At 40.2% G+C, this 23,586-nt stretch overlaps 1 protein-coding gene across 3 annotated transcripts in view; it reads left to right on the top strand.

Moving 5' to 3' along the window:
* Positions 1-320: 320 nt before the first annotated feature.
* The window catches only part of tead1b (TEA domain family member 1b), a 47,975-nt gene continuing 24,709 nt past the window's right edge, over positions 321-23,586 (top strand). For all 3 annotated transcript variants that reach the window (XM_068730422.1, XM_068730424.1, XM_068730423.1), the window contains exons 1-3: positions 321-498; positions 1,053-1,185; positions 14,408-14,660. In XM_068730422.1, coding sequence (XP_068586523.1) covers positions 14,504-14,660 — 157 coding nt within the window. In that variant the 5' untranslated portion in view covers positions 321-498; positions 1,053-1,185; positions 14,408-14,503. The remainder of the gene's footprint in view (positions 499-1,052; positions 1,186-14,407; positions 14,661-23,586) is intronic.

The raw sequence follows: 23,586 nt of genomic DNA on the forward strand, positions 1-23,586 counted from the left end.
GTGATACTTTGTACTTTTACTTGTAACTGAGTACACTATCTGAATACTTCTACTACCCCTGTCTTGAAAGGGACTTTGTTCTGTATTGATAACTGCAGTTGGATCGATGCTATTATCAAGTGGGCTTCAGGGGCTGTGAAGCTGTAAAATCTGAGCTTGGTGGAGTCCCTGAAGGCGTCCTTCCTCGGGCTGTTTTGAACCCTCCCTGTCCCTGCTGCTGCTGCTGCTGCTGCCCGCTGCCCAGGCTGGCTCCTCGGCTCGGGATGACGCCACCTCTCGCTCCGCCCCGGCGCAAACTCGCTCTTTGCGTTCATTTCATTCCTCTTCTCATTCCGAGCATTCTTCGCATCTCTGTCAGTGCGCGAAGCGATTCACCTACACCTTCCTGGCTGGCCCAGAAACACCAGAATAACTTGACATAGTATTAAAAAAGAAATACCCCGTAACATCCCATTACTCAAAAAAAGGGACATTTTTATATGAGCTATCAATAACGAGGTAAGTTTCAATGGTAGTTGCAGGTATCCAAACTGGTTGTGGACTTCTGTTCGTGAGGTTTTAGTTTACGTCTTTGGAGATATTAGACAATCTATTAAAAATGTCTGCTTATTTAGGTGTTTACTATTTATCCCATGGCGTGAAGTAGCGTTAGGTCGTCTGTTTCCATCGCTGAGATAGATGGCCGATCCTGGTCGCTGTTTGCAACAGGGTGCTCACTTTGAGCACTCACTGTTGCAGCCGATGGCTTTGACACAGCAGCGAAAATCTTTGACATTTTTCACATTTTTTGGAAAAGAAGCCCGATCATACGCCCCTATAAAAAGCTCCAGAGGCCGTTTTGTCCTGTGTCAGATCAGCAGAAAGTCCCAGCGGGATTCGGGATCAACTAAAAATATATATATATATATATATATATATATATATATATATATATATATATATATATATATATATATATATATATATATATATATATATTTAAACCGCACGAATAACGATTTTTTTTTTGGACAAGATGACGGTTGAAAACGTTGCTGTCTTCCTCTCCGTAGTTGACTCAGCCGGGACTTGTTGGAGATCACGCCGGAGCATTTTCGGACCACCTCGAAGAGGAAAACACGGTGGAGAGACTTGTTGCTTCAACGCGTTTTTGACGGTGATTTTTAATCGCCATCGAAGTTTTGTGTAAGTAGATTCTTTTTTTGTAATGTTTGTTTGTTACTTCTCTCAGCTGTGTGTGTGCTCCATGTTGTTACTGTAACTCTTAACCAAACCGAGTGGACCGTAGGGAAAGGTTAGACCCTTTTACTGTTTGGTGGATTAAAGCCCCTCCATGAGTAACACTTTCACAAAAACAATGCGAGTCACTAAATTGCATTTTTTAAAAGGATGTGTTTGCGTTACTTTGGTGGTTTGGATTTATATTAAAATGGTCAGTTCAAGCTAAACTCCTTGGTTATCGTTAGTGAGGACAATTATCTTCAATTGATGCTTATTACTTTTATTCTCTTATTGGGTTTCCTTCCTCTACTTTGGGAAGTGCCTGCTCAGCTAAAACTGAACTCCCCTCAAACCGTTTGCCAGCTGTGTGTGTATGAGTGTCACAAAGTTTTACTCCTTACAATGGTTTTGTGTGGACAACTACACAGCCTCTCATGCAAAGGGAGTGACGAGAACGAGGCCAAAAGCTTTCATTAGCAACAGTAAAGTTGGATTAAAAAATGGGTGTACACCCTGTTGCACCAAACTCTGAAGGATCTCCTCAACTTGTTTTAATCCCTGACACTTAACTGGATATTTGTCGCTTTAAAGGGTCGGATGTGGTTTTGCTTTGAACAACCACCCAGCCAGGTTATCAGATATGCTGCTGTGATTCAATCAGTGTCTTTATACTTCATTAATTAAGCAGTTATGAAATAACCTCATTTGTTCTCTTGTGAGCTTTCCTGTTGTGCCTTTTCAGTATCTCAGTCAGCTGTCTAGTCACACTAGTCTTGACATCTCATGGCTTCAGCTGTGTTTCATCATAAGCTTGGGGAAAGTAATTGATCATCTCTCTAAAAAAAAGAAAAGATTGTGAAAGTTACTATTTTGTATTATAGCAGAAGAAGTGACACAACTGAGAAAGCTGCACAAGCTTCAACACAATCCACTTTCAGTCTGTACGTTTTGGTTTACAGTTAACTGCTTATTATAATTTGATGTAACTTATTATGAGGAAAAAAGACATTTTTATTTAATTAACGTGAAAGTTCGTGATCATTTCCAGCAAACAGCCTGAATGCAGTCAGTCAGGCGTAACCCCAGACATGTCACGATGTAAATCTGCTCGCTTGGAAGAAAAGAATTAGGGGTAGAAACAGATGCTTTGTTTTCAGCTTATGCAACCAGTGGACCTGTTGGACGAAAGCCTGCATAACGTTTGTGCAATAATAGGATGTAGTCTTTGTTTGACTGAATGAGACTTTACCTCTGAAACTAGGAGTTACTAAACGCCCTCTGCTTTTTGATGGAGCATCACCAGAGGTGCCGCCAAGGGGGGCCACAGCCACAATACAATCCCCCCCCCACGCTTGCATATGCATAATATGGGAGGCCTTTGTGTGAGTGGGCTTGATCCCAATACATGTTTTGTTCCTTACAATTAATGAACTTCTGCAAATTAAATTTGTGCATTTGTATTTTTGAGGAAAAGGACAAATAGACTATTCGAAGAACAATGGATTGCCTAACACACACACACACACACACGCGCACATATATATATATATATATATATATATATATATATATATATATATATATATATATATATATATATATATATATATATATATATATATATTACTAAGCAGCAATCCCCAGTGCTAAAATAAAGCCAACTCGACAGAACTGACACAAGCTGCAGTTCATCGAATGGCCACTTGAGGCTGGCTCCAAAAGTGAGTCAATCCTCATAGACCGTCATGTTAAAATGTCCAACTTTACAGCAGAAATAAACATGTTTACAGACTGGTACAAAAAACGGTTTTGCTCTCAAATTTCATGATAAATGTACGTGGGGTGAATTTTTATAAAACTCACCCGTTTAACTTTAAGCCTTAACATAATTTAGTCATAATTAAGGGAGCGGCCGCTTTGAGTGTGGGTGTCGTCTCAGGTCGCTAGCTGCTAGCTGTCTCCTCTGCTGGGTCACCGCCTCAGCTCCACCGACGATCCACCTCTTTGACCATTTTTGGATTAGCCGGGAGTTCGGCTGTGTCAACAAAGGCTCTCTTGTTTATAGTCTCCAGATACATAACACATTAAAACAAGATTGCTGTAATACTCAAAAATGGTAACTGTGCCGGTATTAGTCTAGTCGTAACATCAACTGGAAAATACGAAACCAAAGTATATCAGTGTGAAAATCCCTAAAGCTGCTAAAGTCGAAACTCAGAGCATTAATACAGCAGCAAACAATATATTTGCTTAGTAAAGCTGTATTGGAGTAATGGCGTCCTGAGCAGGAAATTAAGTCACACTCTGTTTGAGCTGTAATCCAAGCTTGTGTGAGCATTAAACATTAGGCTGTCGTAGTATATTAAAGAGACCACAACATAGATATGTTCACAGCAATGATGACACTGAGCCTGTGTCTTTATTATGATAAGTCTAAACTTTTAAATAATTCATGAGCAAAAAAGAACAGCCCTTTGTATCGACTCGCAGAGTTATTTTTGTTTTTTATGTCCTTGTATTATATTGTTTATTTCTTAATTGGCTACACAGGCGATGTGTAACTTGTTTTTGCTGCCTTGTTGAAACTACAGAGTGCAGTCTCTTCATCTGTCGTGAAGTAATAATGTGCTTTTGTGCAGCACAGAATGGACTGTGTTACTTCTCGGGGCAAAGCGAGACTCTTCTTTTCTTCGTCTGTCCAGACTGTTCGAGGAGTGTTCACTTTTCAGAAAACTAGGTTGTGGCCAAACATTTGTCAAATTCTTTGCTCAATTTATGCTTCACAAAACATTGCAAATATGAATGCTTTTGTCTTTCCTGTGAGCCCGGTGTCAGGCTCACACCAGTCTCCTTACCATGAACATGTTCATGTGTTTAAAGCTCTTACCATGTTTGTACAATGACGTACGATTTTGTGAAGTCTTTGCATACAGCGATGACAGAATATGATCATGTTTACTTATAATTGGTGTAGTGTGAGGATGAAGCACATGTCCGTTTGAAACACAAAACACTAATGCTGAATGACACCTCAGAAAGAGTTCAAACTCTCCTTTTTAGCCACAAGGATTATTGTCAATATATACAATTTTAGAATAACCACAACTGGTTCCTGACTGTTTTTAATTATCATATTAAGAGATACAGTCTGTGGTTGAAAGTCATAATTGCCAGCTGGAGAGAAGCACCTGTGTAGTCCGTGCTCCATGCAACAGGTGCTTTAGAGCTGTGATGTATTTAGTTTCTCAGGATGGCATGGATTCACACTGTAATGTTGAGCATGTCTTTGTTTTTTCTGCACTAGAATGCAAATACCTTTTAGCAGTGACACTATGTGTTTACTAGTGTCTGTGTGCTCAGACGAGGAGGCGTCTTTATGGCTTGGTTTGTGCACTACACTTTTGTTAACATTTAAATTAGTTGTTCATTTTTATTTTTAAGTTAGTTAGTCAAATGAAATTATATATTTGTTACTGTCAACAGTTAAAATAGTTTCTGGATACTCCATAACATTCATGCATGAACGGGGTGTTGATGTTAGAAAGCTTCACCTGACTAAAAATACAAATGTATGTTCAACAAGGCATGTTTTCTATTTGTGGTAAAAGACCTGTGAAATTCCTCATGGGAATGTGAACACATCGCCTCCCACGTTTTAATTAAAATAATAATACACAATATTATTAGGCTATTTACTGTTATGAAAATTCCGGGCTAGAAAAAGATCTGTAATTGAATCTGGACACAGAGTCATTAATTATCTAATTAGATGTGATGTGTGGCAGAGGTAGAGTAACATCAAAACATCAGTTTTCTCTGCGGTCAAAGCACGCTTTAAAAACAAAAAAAGGACACTCCTGCAGGCTGCCAGACTGTGTGTGCCCTGAGGTAAACCCTGGTCTAGAAAGGGAATTTTAGAGTATGTGCTGCTGCTCAGCAGTTTGAGCAGGGCCCACTGAGGCCAGCGGAGAGTGCCACCAAAAAGGAAAAGCTGGCTCAAAGCCACTGACGTCATCTAAGTAAATCTGCTTCAGTACTGCAGCCATAAAATGACTGCCAGCTACCGAATGCACTTTGGCCCCGTCAACCACCTTAGTAAGTGCAACACAGTTTTTTTTCTCTCTCCTTGTGCATACTTATGGAAAACAGCCTGTGTTTAAACCTACTCTCATTTTAGCTTGAGTTGTATCAGATGGAACAAGTCATGTTTGAGCCTTTCTAGTTTTACATAAAGCACCAAATGATTGAGCTTCTGTGACCCTTTGATGGCTTACCACTTTAATATTACAGACTTTAAATTTGTACCATATGGCAGTCTCCTTCATTTTTGGACAGCGCAGTGTCTCAACCACTCATAATTGATGTGTAGTTCCTCAGAAGTTATTAAGTTGGTGGGAAAAGCATTTTTCTTTCTTACTATTTGAAATAAAAAGACAAGTAAACGAGCTGCCTCGAGATCACACACAGATGAAAAGCAATATGTACTCCATGAATCATTAGATGAGTCAGTTTCTGAAACCACTATAAACATTTTGAGTTCTTAACCACAATGAAAGCAGGAAATCTCAGCTTCAACAACTTCCTTTCTCAGTGCGGGCCAGAGTAGCGGTAGTGGTGTTCAGCTTTCCACTAGTGAAAGGAAACCCGTGGAACAAAGGCACACAGTCACTTCATTTAGTGAAACTGTGTATAATTTGTGGCTTGTATTCAAATGTGGGTTATTCAGTCTCTCTGGCACCGTATTCCCCAGTCGCTGCTTGTAATAAATTTCCACAAGACCTTCCATCAATGGTCGCTGCATTGTTATCATGGCTGACACAGATCAGGCAGGCTCCCTCTCTGCCCCGAAGGTGTCCTGGATTCAGCGGAGGCACAGATAGACTGGAGGGTGAGCTCCCAACATTAATATGCAGGCTGTGCCCAGTAAATTAGTTTGGAATCCGAGCCGGGACACAGCAATGGGGAGTTGTCCCAACTTTTTTCTCTCTCTGTTTAGTCTGTTTAATAGACCCAAATAGTAGACGTTTTCAACGAGAAGTAACGTTGGTTTATAATTACACCATCAACAAAGGATTGCTGTGCTGTCAACAAACAACACATCATTTATTATCTTGTTTTCCCACAGCGTATTTCATCATATTATAAAATAAGTTGCCGATATTCTATATTTTCATTAGTGAAAAACAAAACCAAAGGTGTGTCAGTCTGTCTCATAATTTCTAACTTCCTGTTTAATGTACTCATTCCATTTGTCTGTCTTTTGAAAAATAATTGAATAGGTCCCAGTGATTATATATAGTATTTTGTTTGAAATCCATCCGTACTTTTGTGTGAATAAACCGTCCCTGTTCTGTATCTTTTGGGATGCACAGAGCAGTAATTATGACGCCACTTCCTGAGGGCCTTGTTACCGGTTGGAGACGTGTAACCCGACCCAACCTCATGTGACCAAACAATGATTTGTGAGGTCTGAACTCATTTAAAAAATATGTTACACCAAGCAAAATTAAATCTTATACTTGTTATATGTACTTTATTGATGTTATGGAGCTTCCGTCATTGTCTGTTATAAACGTTGCCGTCATTACGGCTAGGGATGCCCCCCCGATACCCGGTTCTAAACGGGAACCGATAAGACAGTAGTAAATACCCGGGGGTCAAAAAGAACCGATAAGAGTATCGTTAAGGAACCGAATCGATAAGCAGTATCAATAATAGTACTAGTATTGATAAAATCCTAACGATACCCATCCCTAATCATGGCACGGCTTTGTGGGACATTTATGCCAGCTCGGTGAAGTGTCCATCTAGTGTAGTGTGCATCCGTCCTGTAATATTTCACTTGAAATAGAATGCAATTCATGTACTATTTTGGTTTCATACTAAGGTTCTGGACATACGAGTCCACATACGAGTCCACATTCGAGTTCACATTCGAGTGCTAAATATCATGTTAATATGGAATTTGGGACGCAGCCTTGTTCTTCAAACACTACTCATGTTTTAAACTTCCAAATGTTCAGATGTGTCGATTCTTTTTCATTCAGGTTTTTGTTTCCTGATGGACAAATTTTTGAGAAAACATGTATTAAATTCATCGTCCAGCATTGGCTACACTTAAGACTACACATAGCGTCTTAGTATTGTGTCTAACTTAATAACTACCTGCTTAGTGTCTCAGCCTTGGATCTTTATTTCTCATTATCCACAGAGTGCCCAAAAATGAATGTAGCTTTAGTTTGGCCTATGATTTTTGTGATCATGTCAATACCTTCATTCCTGAATACTGAATAGGGAGGCTTCAATACCAGTAAGTCACAGGTTTTTGATTATTTCTTGCATAGCTGACTTGATCTTCTTTCAATGTCAAACAATTGACATAGAAAACGTCCAAGTATTTTCACACTGTACATAGCCAAAAATGTGAAAAGGCAAACAACCTCTAATTAAATTCAATTTTCTCAACAACTTGTACATTTTTAAGGTAAATATGTATTTTTGCCTAGTCTGCCAAAAATACTGTTGAACGTCCTAGAGCTAGGCAATACATTATAAGGTATAACATCAAATGAATTAAAAAATGCTGTTGGGTGTCATACATTACTGATGATGATACCTCAAAAAATGTGTGTGTAGATATATGTTTAATGCACCCTCAGTCAGCCCCGAAAAACAATATACATAATTGGTAAAGGTTTTTTCAGTTTCGCCTGGCTGCAGATCACTTCTTAGGAGGCTGTTTTATGACAGATGAGTCCAGTGTGACATGCAGATCTTGTCAAGAGAAAAAAGGAAGTAGAGGAGAAGATGTATGTGGAGAGACAGGAAAGAAAGAAGTATGTAAGGGGATAACTGATCGTGCGAGGAGAAGAAGAAAGGAGATGAGAGTCGGTGTGAATTGGCACAGCCAAATGCAAATGGTGGCCTTCATGCTCATCACTGTGATTTGTTTTTTCATGCCCCTCCGCACGCGTCCTGAATGAGCCAGCGGCCAGCTCTCGGCCTGCTCTGCTCTCATAACTGTCAGGAGATCCTTTATCTGACGGACCTTTATTTACAGCTTTAATTTCCTGAGCTTTATGTGTTCCGCTCGCACTCCACGGTGACATGGGCGTATGCTGTGTGGAATGCACTGCAAATTTTTGATAGGCAAATGTCTTCTGAGCTTTCATTACATTTCATGTTTGAATGGTCAATTGTATTTTTTATATATTGTGGTATTACTGGCAGGACAGGGATGTATCCGTCTTAGATTTACAGTCAAATTTCCCTCTGTTGTTCAGACTGGAAGACCTTTAGCCGACATATCTGATGTTGTCCAGGTCATGTTGTTGCTACCTGTTTCTTAGTCTGAGGCAGGTAGAGAGGGCTGCTTTGACAGAACCTGTAAATCAATCCTATTCTCTGGCAAACAAAGATTGATCCCATAGTGGCCTGATGGTTGCTGGGCGGTGGGATCCAGGCCTCAGATTTGAGTGGGATGATATCAGACAGATTCGCGGCATCTCAGCCTGCAGGTTCAAAGAGGCATGAAATAAACACTAAGCCATTGCCAATAACGGAGGCGGAAAGTAAGCTTTCCAGCCTCTCCAGTGGACCTGAGGAAATTGGTATTGAAAACCTTGTTTATTCATTCATCTGTACTCCAAACGTGTAGATTTATTCATGAAACCTAAAGGAAAATCCAATACAGAATCAAGAGTTCTGCCCTGACATTCTTGAGTAGTTTGACACATTATAGTCTGTTTGGAAATGTTTTCGACATGACCGCGGTAATTAAATATTTCCCTGCCATCCGCCCGATTTTCTTTTTTTAAATTAAATTGCAGTAGGATAATTGCGTGCTCCAAAATGTTTTTTTGTTTGTTTTTAATTAAAGGTTAAAACTCATATTCACCTTTTTGATTTTGCTTTATTTTAAACAGAGGCTGCATGCCTGAATTTAGCCTTGTGTAGTAAAGCTTTCTAAATACATTCAATTCAAAGAGTATTTCCATAGATTTTTGATTAATTTTATTTTGCCCTGTAACCACATTTCAAGGTCCTCAAAGACCTGCTGTCAGAGACTTCATTCCATAAACATACTTTTCCCAAAGGTAATGAACAGAAACTAAATGGAATTTCAGTCATTGTAAATGTTCACAGTAAGTTACGTGTTGCTCAAAATTGAATATTTTTGACATTGCTGTTATAATTATGCAAAGGCCAGGATATGTCTTGACAACAAGCTGAAAATGTTGAGTTTGGAAATCACATGGTAATTACAGTTTTACACACTGTGGCCTTAACTACTGTGGGCCATTATGGGGTGCACAAAAGTCATTCACAGAATCATTATTGCACCCTCTGAGATAACGGCACAAAAGAACTCCACATGGAAAATTACATTTGAGACCTCTCATCTGCTATTTCATTACCTTGCTCTGTCTGATGGGTGAAATGGGTTCTCTTAATTTAAGGAGCTAGATTCCAGCTTGCTGAGTGGTTTATGTAATCTCACGGTAAGTGTAATTTCCCATAATGCCATGTCACAGCTACTACTCTGCTTAGTTACCACATTCACTTATTGCATTGCAGGCGATCTTTACCCCGCATCTCACAAATAAGACCATTTCTATGGTGAACACCCTGCAAAGACAGAAGTATGCAGAAGTATTATCTCGAAGCCGCAAGTGTTTCTATGGGTGACATTCATACTTTCTTTGGCGGACATAATTAGTGCACAGATTCTAAGGCACTAAGAGACTGTCTTCGTTGACAACTCGTTCACATGTTGCACTTGGCAAAAGCATCCATTTGATGCCACGGGATGCTAAGAAACCGGTCTATTAAGGATGGGGATGACTTCTATGCTGTATTATTTCTGTGTTTGTATGAGGACAAGTCAACACAGCCTGTCTTCATTTGGCATGACAAGATCTAGACAACAGGGTTACCAGTTTAGTAGATCTTCTGTTGTGGTATGTAATACAAAACGTATGCACATTTTTTGTGCACACCTTAATATCCCTATAGCACTATCCTTATCCTCCTTCATTGCAAACACTACTTCCCTCCTTCATTATTCCACCACATTCCACATTATATTGGTAATAATTTGACATTTTATAAACAACATTGTAGTTTTGACAGTGCAGCATTGAGGACCAAGAGTTGAATGAATGAAAAAGGGTAAAATAATAATTCCACAGAGCATCCAAACAATAAAACATTTTGGACCCACATACATCAAAAAAGAACTGGTTCTGCCGTAAAAACAATAGTGAGTCAACTGTCAATTTGTAATGAAGAAATAGCATTCATTTGAACATCATCTAATGTTAACATATGCGTCTTACATAGGAATCCTGTTGCTAAATAGTTTTTATTTTATAACAAAAACCTTCAATAAATAATTTATGCATTCAAAATTGTTTTACATTAGTCTGCACCCATATTTTATTCATGTTCTTTTAAATTAATAGTTTGCACATTCTCCAAACGTGTTATTAGCAGCTAAAGTTGAATTAAGTTAGTTTAATTTCAAACTGTGTTAGCATTGCTAATACTTTATACATTTTTTGAAAATGAATTCCCAAAGTAAGTATCAGGATGAAGACCGTGAGAGACCATTTATATAATTGACCATATTTGAATTTGAGACAGGAAACATTAGGTAATGGTGTTTGTTGTAAGCTGTTGACATCTTTTAAGGCTTTGTGCTATTTAGATTTAAAAGATGCATTGATACCCTATCTGATGCTCTTGAACGGCTGCCCCCACCACGTCAGAGCTCATTATTACACATTGGGATGTTATATGACAATACAGAAATCTATTAGTTGTTGCTTTGAAGAGAGTGGGTTGGATGTTGAAAGTCAGTTTGTACAGTGTACAGTGTACAGTGTACAGTTTTGTCGTGTTATTTGTGCTGGTTGACTTTGCGTCTGTGCGAGCCGTTTCATTTTCCCTTCCGATAATGATCAGCATCCTGAAGACACATTTGATCTCATATTAGAAAAAAGCCCTCTGGAGAAACATTGTTTATTGGGTAATTTTTGTTCAGTGCTCAGTGATTTAGCCAATTCAACATTCTTGACTTTTTTCTTCTCTTTCTTGATGCTCTCCGAAACAGTTTTAGTTTTGCCAAAATGATTATGTTGGAGTTGTTGCATAGCCTTTATAGCTATCGCCTTTATTGATAGGATAGTTGGTGGAGTTAATTGCAACAATCATAAAAACAAAACAGAGCCGGTGCTCATTGAAAACATTTTATTAAGAGATCTAGAAGGATGTACAAAAATGTTTGTCAACTTGTGCATAGAAATAGACTTATAGTTTAGCCTTAATATTTGTTTTTTCTTGGGTTGTTTTGGTAAAGGTGTGAGAATGAGTTTGCGCGAAAGAATGTTTTAGTAGACTCTGCATTATAAAGCTCTATTGAAACACACTGGTAGCAGCTCTAGAGAAGACATATCAATGCAAAGTCTTAAAGTTTAGCTTTTATGAAAGCCACTGTAATTCAATGTTTGGGCTTGATGAGGATACAAACAAACATTTTCTTCAGAACTTGTAAGCTGGAAGTGATTATAAGCGCATTATTATATCTGGTTGGGATGAGAGGAGCATCTAGAAAGAGTCCCAGACTGTTAGTGGTTGAAATGGGATTTTTTTTCCCCCTCCCTCATCAGTTTGTGAGTTAGTTCTGCTATGTCAGCAGTCGGCACACAAAAACGGAATTCAGTAAAAGCTCTCTCTGCTTGCTGGGATTTTTTTTTTTTTTTTTCAACAGCTTGCTCCCATCCCCCCTTTTCCCCTCATGAACTGACATGCTGGAAGAAACATATGCTACTATTCCCACTTCCTGACAGCTTGTGCTGCTTGAATGGGATCTTGCTCGGAGAGGAAGCAGTTGTCTGGAAAGAGAGGAGAGATTAAGAAAAGAGAGAAACCTCAGTGAATGTGTTAGTAAAGGAAGTAAAACATTGTGAATTAAGGCAGAAACAGTTTGACAGTTGAGACAAACTCTGAGATTTCTTTGTTTTAAATCTGTTTCTGTGTTTGTCTTGAGCTAGACTGTAGATAAAAAGTTGCTCTAACATGCAGTCAACATGTTACTGAATGTTAGAGTGAATTTGATTTGCGTGTGAGTGAAGCGGAGGACACTGTCACTTAATTTTGAGCTCATCTCAACACATCGCGCAGTGTGTACACTGTACTCGTTCAGCCACAGTGCTGTCGTGCACTCAAACGTTTGACAAGAGCTCACATCCCGATATACAATCATGTACTTATTGTGTTTATGTGACAAAATGGACATGAAGCCCAGAATATCACTTCAGGTTGCAAACTGTGAGTGAAGCAGGAGGAGTTACCAGTAAGACAGCTGCATTGGACAATGAAAAACAGCTGAAACTAGCCTGTCAGAGAATTTCCTCTTTAGTTCACTCAGGATGTCTTATCCACTGGTTGCTTTGCCCATTCCCTCTGGGAGGAGAGAGAACTTGCCTTTCAGCTGACGTGCCTTCATTGTGTTCTTCCGTGTTTTTGTGTTCAGTTGCTGTGCCTCGGAGCAAGCTTTTTCAAACATTCAGTCCCCTGCGTGCATTATTTATTTACCCATAATTAAGACCGTTTTGTCTTACATGCTTTGAGTGTAGCAGTTTGTTATTGTATCCTTTTTCCATGCACAGACACATTTAAGATGCTAATATGCTCATCTTCATTTGGAACATAATCTGAGAAAAACAAAAACTGCCGTCTGCTGTGTCCATTTTTGGGCTTTATCCACCCTCTAAGCCAGCACACCTCTGCCATACAAGTGTTGCAACTATAAAGTCAACCTTTACATAATAAATTAGCTAGTTTCTCACTCGATCTCAACAGAGAACATTTTAAAATCAATTCCGATGTTTTATTATGTCATTTAACCCCCTTGACAAACTCTGTCAAAGTCTCTTGCAGTCCCGGGTCGGACGCTGTGGCTGCTGAAGCCACTTTGTGCAGAATGCGCTCCATTCATGAAGGCCACACAGTTTATTCTGACCGCAACACTGCTGACTCTCATTTTACTACACATGCGCTTCGCCGAAGCCCATCATTTATGAAGCTGTAGTGTGTGATAGTCATTTCTCATAAAATGTGGGATAGTCTGCTGTTTTATGTTTCTGGACATGCAACGCATTCTGTTCCAGATGCTGTCGCCGCATAATGATGCAGTCCTCGGTTTATTAGCTGCAGATTCACCCCGGAGCTTGTTGGTCTTGTCAATAGCTGCCGGTGAGATGAGACTTTGTCCAGCTGTGTGAGCAGCTTGGTAAGATGCACAAAGGGGGCTGCTTCTTGGATTGAGCCACAGTCTGTAAACAGTAGTGTTCTTGTGATGCCTGCAGGTCTCCAGCTTGTTGTTTCTTTTTTAACTCCTTTGGCTTCTCTGTGGGGCTGGAGTGTCTAATGTCTATATGCTGCCATGGTGTGACGGCTGTGGATGACATGTGACGTAAGCCACAATGCTTTCTTTTCTACTTCCATTTGTGCAGTATAGTCTTGCTGTGTGTTTTTTTTTTTTTAAGAAATATCTTTCTTCCCAACCACAGAGTTGCACACATTTAAACCTGGAAGCTGCCAGCTGGTGAGACAGGTGAGACAACCACAGTCTCACCTGTTTGAGGAGTGTCAAATGGTGCTCTCTCATTTCCCCACCCAGATTTATCGCCTCAGGAATCAACTTTGGGTGACAATTCTGATGGGATTCTTGTTATAGCTTGTTAAAATATAAAAAGTTAAAAATAACGGTAGAGGTACTTTTTAATGGGGTGAATTTCAATTGCGCCTTGACTTTACAACTGTCTAGTGTTTCATGGACTTTTTCATGCAGGGGTTGCATTTCTCATCATAGTCTGCAGAGTTTCTCTTATTTTTAAACAAGATTTGAACACTTTACTCTGTGTCCAGTCATTTAATAAGAAGGAAGTGCCACAAATATATGAGAGAATATGTGCAATTGTTTAAACCCATAACATCCATTGTAAATCAAGTCAACAACATTCTTGGCAATGTCCGAGCTTGTTTGGCTGCTTGTGCTCCATATTGTGCTCTCTAACAGTGTGTACTGTGTTTTTTTTCTTTTTTTGTTGGGAAGCAGATGTCCACTGTTCTGTTGTGGAGAGTGACCGTTTGGTTGTGTTTGTTTATTTGGGAATTCCAGGTCTCTCCCTAGTCTGCTCCAGGCTTCAGCTTGGAGAGCCCAACCGCCACGATTGATCCCAGCAGCTGGAGCGGCAGCGAGAGCCCTGCCGAGGACATGGAGAGGATGAGCGACTCGGCAGACAAGCCCATGGACAATGATGCTGAGGGGGTGTGGAGCCCTGATATTGAACAGAGCTTCCAGGAGGCCCTGGCCATCTATCCTCCTTGTGGACGCAGGAAGATCATCCTCTCTGATGAGGGAAAGATGTATGGTGAGTACAGATGAGCGTATGCGTGAGTTTTAACTCCAGTGTTATCTGTGTAGCTGCATGATATTCTTATAGGTGTAAACTGAGTGAGCCGAAATAAATAATTTGACATTTCGGGGAATACATGTATTTCATTTCTTGAGGAGAGCTAGATGACAATATCAATACCACTCATGTCAGAGCTTGCAGCTGGTTAGCTTAGCTTAGCATAAAGACAGGAAACAGGGGGGAACAAAATCTGTTTATCAGCACCCTTAAAGCTCACTGGTTAATATGTTGTATCTTGTTTGTTTTAATCTATACAAAAAAATTATACATATAAACGACAAGTTGTGGTTTTTTACTGTGTTTTTTTTAGTTTTTTTGATGGCAGTAGTTTCAAATTTAGAGACATGAGAGTGGTATCAATCTTCTCATTTATATCACAGCAAAAAAGTGCATACGCATATTTTCCAAACTATTCCTTTGAAAAAAACTAACAAAAAAAACATCAATACATGGCTGTGTCCAGTAATGTAATATTATAAAACTGTCAAATGTATCTGTGACGGTGACCATACAGCCACTATTCTGGTCCACAGAAGTGCAAGTTTATAAGTAAAGCAGCATGAACTATTAGTCAGTAGCAGATGGTACTGTGGCTTCCACCAGCTGTGCCCCCTCTCCTCCCGCCATTTCCCCCATTCCTGGCTGGGTGATGTCATGGAAAGAGGGAATATTTTCTCTCTGTGGTGTTGGACCGTCTCACAGCCAGTCAGTCAGTGTCAAGTGAAAGCATAAAGCCCCTCAGAGCATTCGCTTGCAGCTGTCATGTGACCCGCTCCGGCCAAACGAAATGTAAATTCTAGGAGTTGCAGTGAAACCCCTCAGCTGCCACTACAAAGATGTGGGCTCAGACAACAGGACCCTCCCCACTGTTTCTTCCTCCAATTCCCTCGTCCCACACACAGCGAAGCTGCCAGAGAAGCTGTCCCTCTGCTGTGGATTAAAGCATGTCCGTTTGTTTTTTCTAGCTATAAATGAGCAATGCTTAGTGCAGTCCTCGCTGTTACTCAACGTACATCCTCAATATGATGCCAGTGTTATGCTTTATGGTGGACTGGGACATTAAAAATGTTAACTATTCTCCTAAATATATTCTTTGACAAGTTATAGAGCAAGTAGAAAGTTGGCGTGACATCATACTTGATGTTGATTTACATTTACTGCATCAAATACCAAAATGCAAGACCTTAAATGTAGGTTGTAGGTGCTTCTCTTCAAAATCCTACAATCAAATTAGACATATAACCCTATAAGAAATATTGTAACTGGTATTGATTAAATGTAACCCGAGGCAGAAGACAATCTGCTGAAATTTACCTCATGAAATCACTTATAGACAAAAAGATACATTTCACAAACTAAAACATTCAAGTTTTCTTTTCTCTGGACAAAGATTGTTGCTGATTCAAAACTGTGAAGATTTTTTTTTTTGTGGTGTTGGATCTGTCTTAAAATCTGCTGAAGAGACAAATGTAGAGCTGAATAGAATTTGGTCTTGCCAGATGTGCTCAGTATCTGGTTACACATTGTCTCACCAGTAGCAGAATCACAGGGCCGTCATTCCTCTTATTACTGAGTCCGAACTGTTAGACACTAGAGTAAAATGATTTTCTTCAAGTTTGCAAACTGAAAAGACACAGTGAGGGAAACCAAATGCATGGTTTTATGTTGCAAAATGATGACAATACTGCTGATACTGCTAGTATTCAGCTGTTATTTTGTTTTGTTTTTAGAGTAAAGGCTGAATGGATGAAGTGCTCCTTCTTAGCATATCAGAGTTTGTTGTGTCTTTGTTACAAAAGACATTTCAGTCTGTTTCTTATTCAAGCACAATATAACATTAGAGCAGGGAAATACAATATGTTTTAGATGGTGTTAGCCCACTTAAAATGGTGACATTTAGAGGCATCAGGACAATCCATGCAGGAGGCGGTACGATAAGGCTTTAGCTGTAGGGAGTGGCCAGCTGTATGGATTATTTCTGTGTTAAAAATGAACCCAGTGTTGGGAATCTTTTGAGGAATGCTTGGAATGTGACTCAATTGATTTTTTATTTTTTTTTTATATTTACAGTTTTTTTTTGTGAGCAATTCTTACAAAATGCCTAATGGTTTGTTTGACTGATGTCAATTTCCTTATCCATCTTAATCCCAAAGTAAACAGGCATTTGCACCATTTTTGTCCTATTTAAACATAAAATATATTCCCTGTAAGGAGAGTCTTTCCCACTGTCACTTTAGCATGTGATTGATCAAATGTGTGGAAATACTGTAAAAGTAAAAATCAGTATTCAGTATTTTAAAATGTGTAAGGCATTTATGATGTAGGATAAAAAATATTGCATTTTAATGCTCAGTGTCTTAGTATTTTGCTTCATCTGAACCACCACGTCTGTCAAATGTATAAAGGCAGCTTTACTATTGAGAGAACTCAACTGGAAAAAAATATTAATTAAAATCCAAACCCTGGCTGCATGCCGATATAAAAGCAAATATGATTTGTTGGCCACATGAATGTGTGTTCTTTGTAGGAGTTTATCGATTTACATTCGTGCATTGCTCCTTACTAACAGTGCACTTCTTTGGATTGCCATCAGAGATGATAAGTAACCAATGAAGTGGTCCTCCGTGCTGCTACAAGGGATTTATTTTTCATATACATCCAGTGATTTGTCTTTTAAGAAAGGAAGGGTTCAGCTAATCATGGTGAGGCCGATATGGGGCTGTAATCCAGGTCCATAGGGTTTAAAACAGCCGCAGACCGACGCCACACAAAACCTCTCATGGCATCTGAGATGAAAGTTGGCTGCAAGGAGACTGGTATTTTGTATTTGAGAGACCCTGGGGATGGCATAGTGTTCCATACACATAGCTCATCACAAGAGGATCTGCCCTGAGTGCCCTTAAGCCCTTTGTTATCCTGGGGTAGAGTGCAGTTAATTAGCAACAGTCTCTATAGCAACTGTGTTGCGGTACAAAACAATTTCTAATTTCTGCTTCTTAGCTTATTGTGGTGTTTACCTGAAGTGTTTCGGATGTGCTGAGACCAGCGTTGGCTGGCGCTATTCCAATTCTCTGAGGCTAATTGTGACTGCAATGGAAGACACCACATCTGCATAGACCGCATCAGCTGGCACTTGCCCCGGCCACAGAGTTTACTTAGGAGAATATTCTTTAAAAAGTAAAGGGAAATAGAGGGCCCTGGCCCCTAGCCAAAGGCCTAAGACTCTGCACTTGCATAATACACCTGCTGTGCTAGGCTGCATTCATTTATCCCAGAAATAGAGTTGATAAACGAAACAACACGCTTCACTCAGATTGTATGTTTATTCATTGAGTTATATATTTGCACTTGCCCCGCAAGCTAAATGACATTGGTGAATTTTTTTTCAGTTACTGTTGGATACTGTTTCCCCATCTCCGGACAAATACATATGTAAATACATACTCTACTTGTAGGCTATACCATGTGGTGTTTTTTTGTTTTGTTTTTGCTGCTGAAAAGGCAAGTCCACCAATTGTATTTGATGCCTCAAGTTGAGTTTTCAAACGCTTATTGTACAGATATATTAATTTTCATGGGAATTTGAGGGTGCTTTTATATGCTTGTGTCATTATGTCAGGTGTACATCTGGTTCTGATTAACAGTAGCAGCAGTCATACCATTAAACGCATATTTAGCCTTACAATAAGGAATGCCATCACCAAATACGTGAGATAGCCCTACATGTTGTAATATTCACCCCCTAAGTGGACTGCTGGACACTATGAGTCTGTTTGCACGTGTCTTTTGATGTAAAGCTTTTCCTATTACCACTCTGCTGTTTGCTCTGCCATCTCGTCAGTGATCCAGCCCAGACCCCTCCTGTGGGAACTAAGTGGCACTTGGTTTGCAGAGATGCCAAGGATGAGTTAGATATAATGAGCAGACCTGGCTTGCCCCCGATGGCCCAGCACGGTGCTCCTCTGGGGCTCGTCTCACCGGGCCGAGCATGCTCTGAGACAGAGCGAGCGGACCTGATCCTCCCCGCTGGGCGGATAATGAGGAATTCTGGGATCAGCTCAGGCTCTCCGAGTCACCTACATTCACGCAGAATGGAGTGTGAGGAACTTCATCGCAGGAGAGGCATCACACACCTCCAGAATAATCCCTCATTTGTTCCCCTGCCATTGTCGGTGTAAGACTACTGTGTTTTCACACACATGGTAGTGAAAAAAGTCCAATTATTTTATGTCCCTCCTCAAAAGGAGTAACTGCCAAAAGTGTAACTAGTATAGATGCAGGTATGATGAGGGAGGGAAGAAGACGTTTTGAATTAGGATTTTAGGGTTGGGTTGTGACTAACTGGTTATATATTCATCGTGGGTCGCTATGGAGATGTCTTTCAACCTGACACAGTGGCAGGGATAGAACATGCAAATGGGTCAACAAGCACAAATCGACCCTGGTTTCATGACTCTTCTGCTTAACAGGGTGAAACACCTCTTCTCTATTCAACAGGTGTTTCTATTATGGATAGTATGGATATTTCTGTTGATGTAATTGATGTTAATATGTTGTTAATGAGAGAGAGAGAGAGAGAGAGAGAGAGAGAGAGAGAGAGAGAGAGAGAGAGAGAGAGAGAGAGAGAGAGAGAGAGAGAGAGAGAGAACTACAGACAAGATACTGTGAGTGTACTTGGCTACCAAGGCGCTACCAGAAATAACATTTTGTTTGGTCTGATTTTTACTGTATGTATTTCTGCCAATCAGCAGTGATGTGTATGGAAACTACTGTCGCAGACCTCTAGAGATGACCGGTGACAGAGGTCTCATATGAATGGTCCACATCATTTTAAAGCAGGTTCCCTAGAGAGCGTCCTACACAAAGTGTGCATGCGGCTAAAAATGACAACCGTGGAGCGTACCGAGGAGCTGCACATTTGATTTAGCAGCAAATAATTTTTCGGGATGGTTCCAGGACAGTGGTGGAAAAAATTTGTCTGGAGGCTTGTATATCAGCTGCTAATAAAACAAAACAACAAAGAAACAATCGGTATCGGCCATGGATCGACCAAAATGGCTCATTGCCGTTTGTTTTATAGTTATCGTCGGGAAAAAATGTAATTGAGGAATCTCCACAGCTGACCTGTGTAATTCAAAATTGTAAGTTCTCTTTTTTCTTGAAGGAAACCATTTGCTCACAGTCCTTCCACACCTGTTGTTTTGCACTGCAAATGCAAATGTGTCTAAATGCCCAGTGGACGCTAGTCAGGATGTTTGGACAACAGCCGATGGAAACATCAGGGAAATAGATGATTTGAGTCCTAGTTGATTTCACCGTACTTGTTTTGTTTGATTGCTACATATCTTTAGCTTATGACCCATGTGTGTTTCTGTGGCCCTGAGAACTTGCAATTAATGAGACTCAAAATGGATCTACATTTAGAAGCTATCCTGTTGCTCAGAAGCAGGATTGATTTTGAAGTGCGCATTATTTGATGGCAGTCAGTACATGAGGAGCAGATTTCCTCTCTAACTCATGTCTGTGTTGTGGTGACCAAGCATAACATGTTGTGGCTTGTGATGGCTCCTTCCCACAGCTTCGGCTGCTTACTGTGAACAGTGGTGGAGGGGTTCAAGGTGTAAGCAGTGCTGATTCCTACCAGGCTGTGAGAAGATGGCAAAGGATTTGTTTGTAGTAAAAAGGCAGAGGCAGAGATTCTGTATTTTGCTTTGCATAGTGTACCTGTATTTATCATATGGGCAACATTTGCACTGCAACATTATCTTAAGTGGCAAATGTATATGTGTACAATTGACACAGCACCTCAGATCATCCTTAAAATGTTGCTGAATGCAAATGTGTTGCCTAAATGAACATTGTTGAACATATAATAGAAATGTAGTCCCTGTGTGTGTGTGTGTGTGTGTGTGTGTGTGTGTGTGTGTGTGTGTGTGTGTGTGTGTTTGTGTTCTTTCCTGCATGTATTTTTTTAAACTGCTTTGCTGGAAAGAAGCCAGGCAAAATGATCAGTGAGTCTGTGTTTGTGATTTTCTGACCGTCTGTGTGGAAGTGTTTGCACTGAATGCTTGGATAGCAGGCTGTGACTCTCTGCCTGCCTGAATCAGGAGTACACGGGGTGTGTCCCTGCTCTGAGGTCTGTGTGAGGCCCTCTGAGTCGGGCTTCTGGTTTCAGGTTGCACATTCCCAATTGGCTGCTTTTGTTTGACTAAAACACAGTGAGACTCCGGGCTTCTTAAAGATGCAGTGTCACTTTCGTGCTCTCTTAGAGAAATCATCTGTTTCGTGCTGATTACATCATATTCCATTGATGAAACACTTTTATTCTGATGAGATCATCTCACACTGATGGGACCATTTTGTGTAATCAACATATGAATGGAATCTGAATGCCAGTGTTATTCTCTCATCCAGAGCATAGGGACTACACTCCACCGCTAACAGAGACAGTCATCTCTTTCTCTGCTATTTGTGGAAGAGAGAAAGGTCTCTCAACACTGAACAGCATCCCTGGGAACAAAGGAAGACTGTAACCATAGCCATAAAATGATCATACTCAATGCTGTGTTATGGTCTGACCCCATTATAATATATGACCAATCATACTATTATCCTTGTAATGTAATAGTAAGTTCATGTTTATTACATTATGACTATTGGGAGTATTGTCATGAACTATTTGGGGCCTCTCTCCAAACTTGAATTCAATTACAACTTTCAGTCCAGACTGCCTCAGCTTGTGCTCATGATTACAAAAGAACGCGAGACAGAGGAGCCCATCATGACCACAAAGTTTGACTTTTCATTTACCCATATTGGTCACAGCCAACATGTCTTCCTTTGTGCTCAGATGCTGAATTGATCTTGAGAGATTGAAAATATTGATTGGACTCAGTGTCTGACTTTGTTGTGGAGAAGGCGGGGGGGGGGGGGGGGGGGCAGTGCACCTTCCTGACTGTTAGCGCCATGTTCACACATTGGGACTCGCCACACAGCCAGTTCCTCAGGAGACTCATAATTACAGCCGTCCTTTCAGATTAGTCCAGCAGCCTGTCCAACTGTGGCTTCACTCTCTGGTCGTTTATTTCATCCCTTTCCCTCTCCTGAGAGGCACACCTCAACACAATGGCCTGGCCAGCCTCTACAATAATGTATGTGATGATAAACACAGCGGCTCCTAATTGATAGAGTGATTCAGACAAGGGCTGCCTGTGCAAATTGGTCCCCTGTGAGTATATTGCAAAGAGTTGGGACTAGTGGGTTTTCAGCTCTGGCATCGTTTGAGAGGCGTAGAGCTGGGAGAGAGGAAAGAGAACGGGCTGGACCTGCTGAGTGATAAAGAGGCTGTCGTTGCCTCCTCAGCCCCGTATGAATACAGGCTCAGTTCAGCAGAGGTTGGCTGCTGTAATCCTCTCGGTGTCTCCAGGAAGGCTCAGGTCAGTGACCTGCTGCTTTGTGATGTCTTGTAAGATTTTGAGAGAACACCTCACCTTTAATCCCCCACTGTTCAACTAACACATTAGCTCAACCGCTCCTGACCCAGCCCATGCAATAAAGCCTTTTATCCAGCTCAATAAGGTCATTTGAAGTTAAGTATTGATTTCTTTTGGTGTCCAGAGAAAAAATGGATTTTTAAAGAGCTGTTAATTACAGTTGCACACTGCATTATGGAGAGAACTTAAATGCGCCGTTGCTGGACCCTGAGTGATACTTATTAACGTTAAGTCTAAGACTGTAACGTCCCTCATATTAATTAATGAAACAAACATTAATATATCCATCACGTTTTTCAAATCATTTTAGCTTTGACTGGCACTCCTTTTAATTATGTCATCTTCTTCTCCACTGGTTTAATGGCACCCAATGAGAGAATTAGCACAACCAACTGTTTACCTTAATTCACCTAACTCCTAATATTAGCACAAGAGTAGTGGATGGAAATGACGCATTGATTTACATTTTCTTTTGTTGATTTATTAAAAAGTTGTTTAATATTTTTAGATAAATTTGGGTGGAAACTTGGTCAGTGGAACAAAATGAATTTGCAGATGTGTGTTCTATAGTGCTGTTTTATATTTAAATACGGATATAAGCTGATGACATAAGCTCTTTGTTCACTAGAAAGATGTTTTATTAGACCAAAAGACCCTTCTGTGCAAATAAAAGCACATATGACAAAGAATAATAACCAAAGGCAGTCCTTCCGTGGTCATAAAATAGCGACAGGTTTTAAATTCACAGTGTCTGGAAAAGGTATTGTTGAAGGTAAAACATGGATACACACACAAAACAGAAAACCCCACTCGCCGTCTTGCCTCTATTGGTCTTCAGTTCAGAAATTCTTAGGCTTGGAAATATACTGCTCTTAATTGTAGGCTTTCTTGTTTTTATGTCCCTGCTTTTCTTGTCTAAATGAGGACTGAATAGACTAGTTTCCTGTGGATATGGGTGGAACACCCATGTACATGTGAGGCTATAACTGAAAGAGCCTGTGAGAATTTTACGAGACATTAAAACCACTGCTACATGTAATTTAGAGAATGTTAAAAGATTACCATAATAATCACCATCTACTGAATCAAAAAAGTGTGAAATTAAGTTAAAAGCCAAAAATATACTACAACATTTAGCGTGTGTGTGTGTGTGTGTGTGTGTGTGTGTGTGTGTGTGTGTGAGTGAGTGAAGGAGGAATAGGGATTTCTAATGTGCTTTGGAGAATAGGCTTTGTGTTTGTGATCATTGTGGCGTCACGCATGCTACGCCTGGCCTTGAAGTCTTTCTTATGGACCCACTCTTCCTGTGCGAGGGTTCAACAATACGAGAAGTTAAAGCTCCCGTAACAAGCAGCTGGTGGACTGGAGTCCGATGATATGATCAGTCG

Source organism: Cebidichthys violaceus, unplaced genomic scaffold (assembly GCF_023349555.1).
Source record: "Cebidichthys violaceus isolate CVI_PGR_0920_01 unplaced genomic scaffold, fCebVio1.0.p SCAF_5, whole genome shotgun sequence".
NCBI classification, from domain to species: domain Eukaryota; kingdom Metazoa; phylum Chordata; class Actinopteri; order Perciformes; family Stichaeidae; genus Cebidichthys; species Cebidichthys violaceus.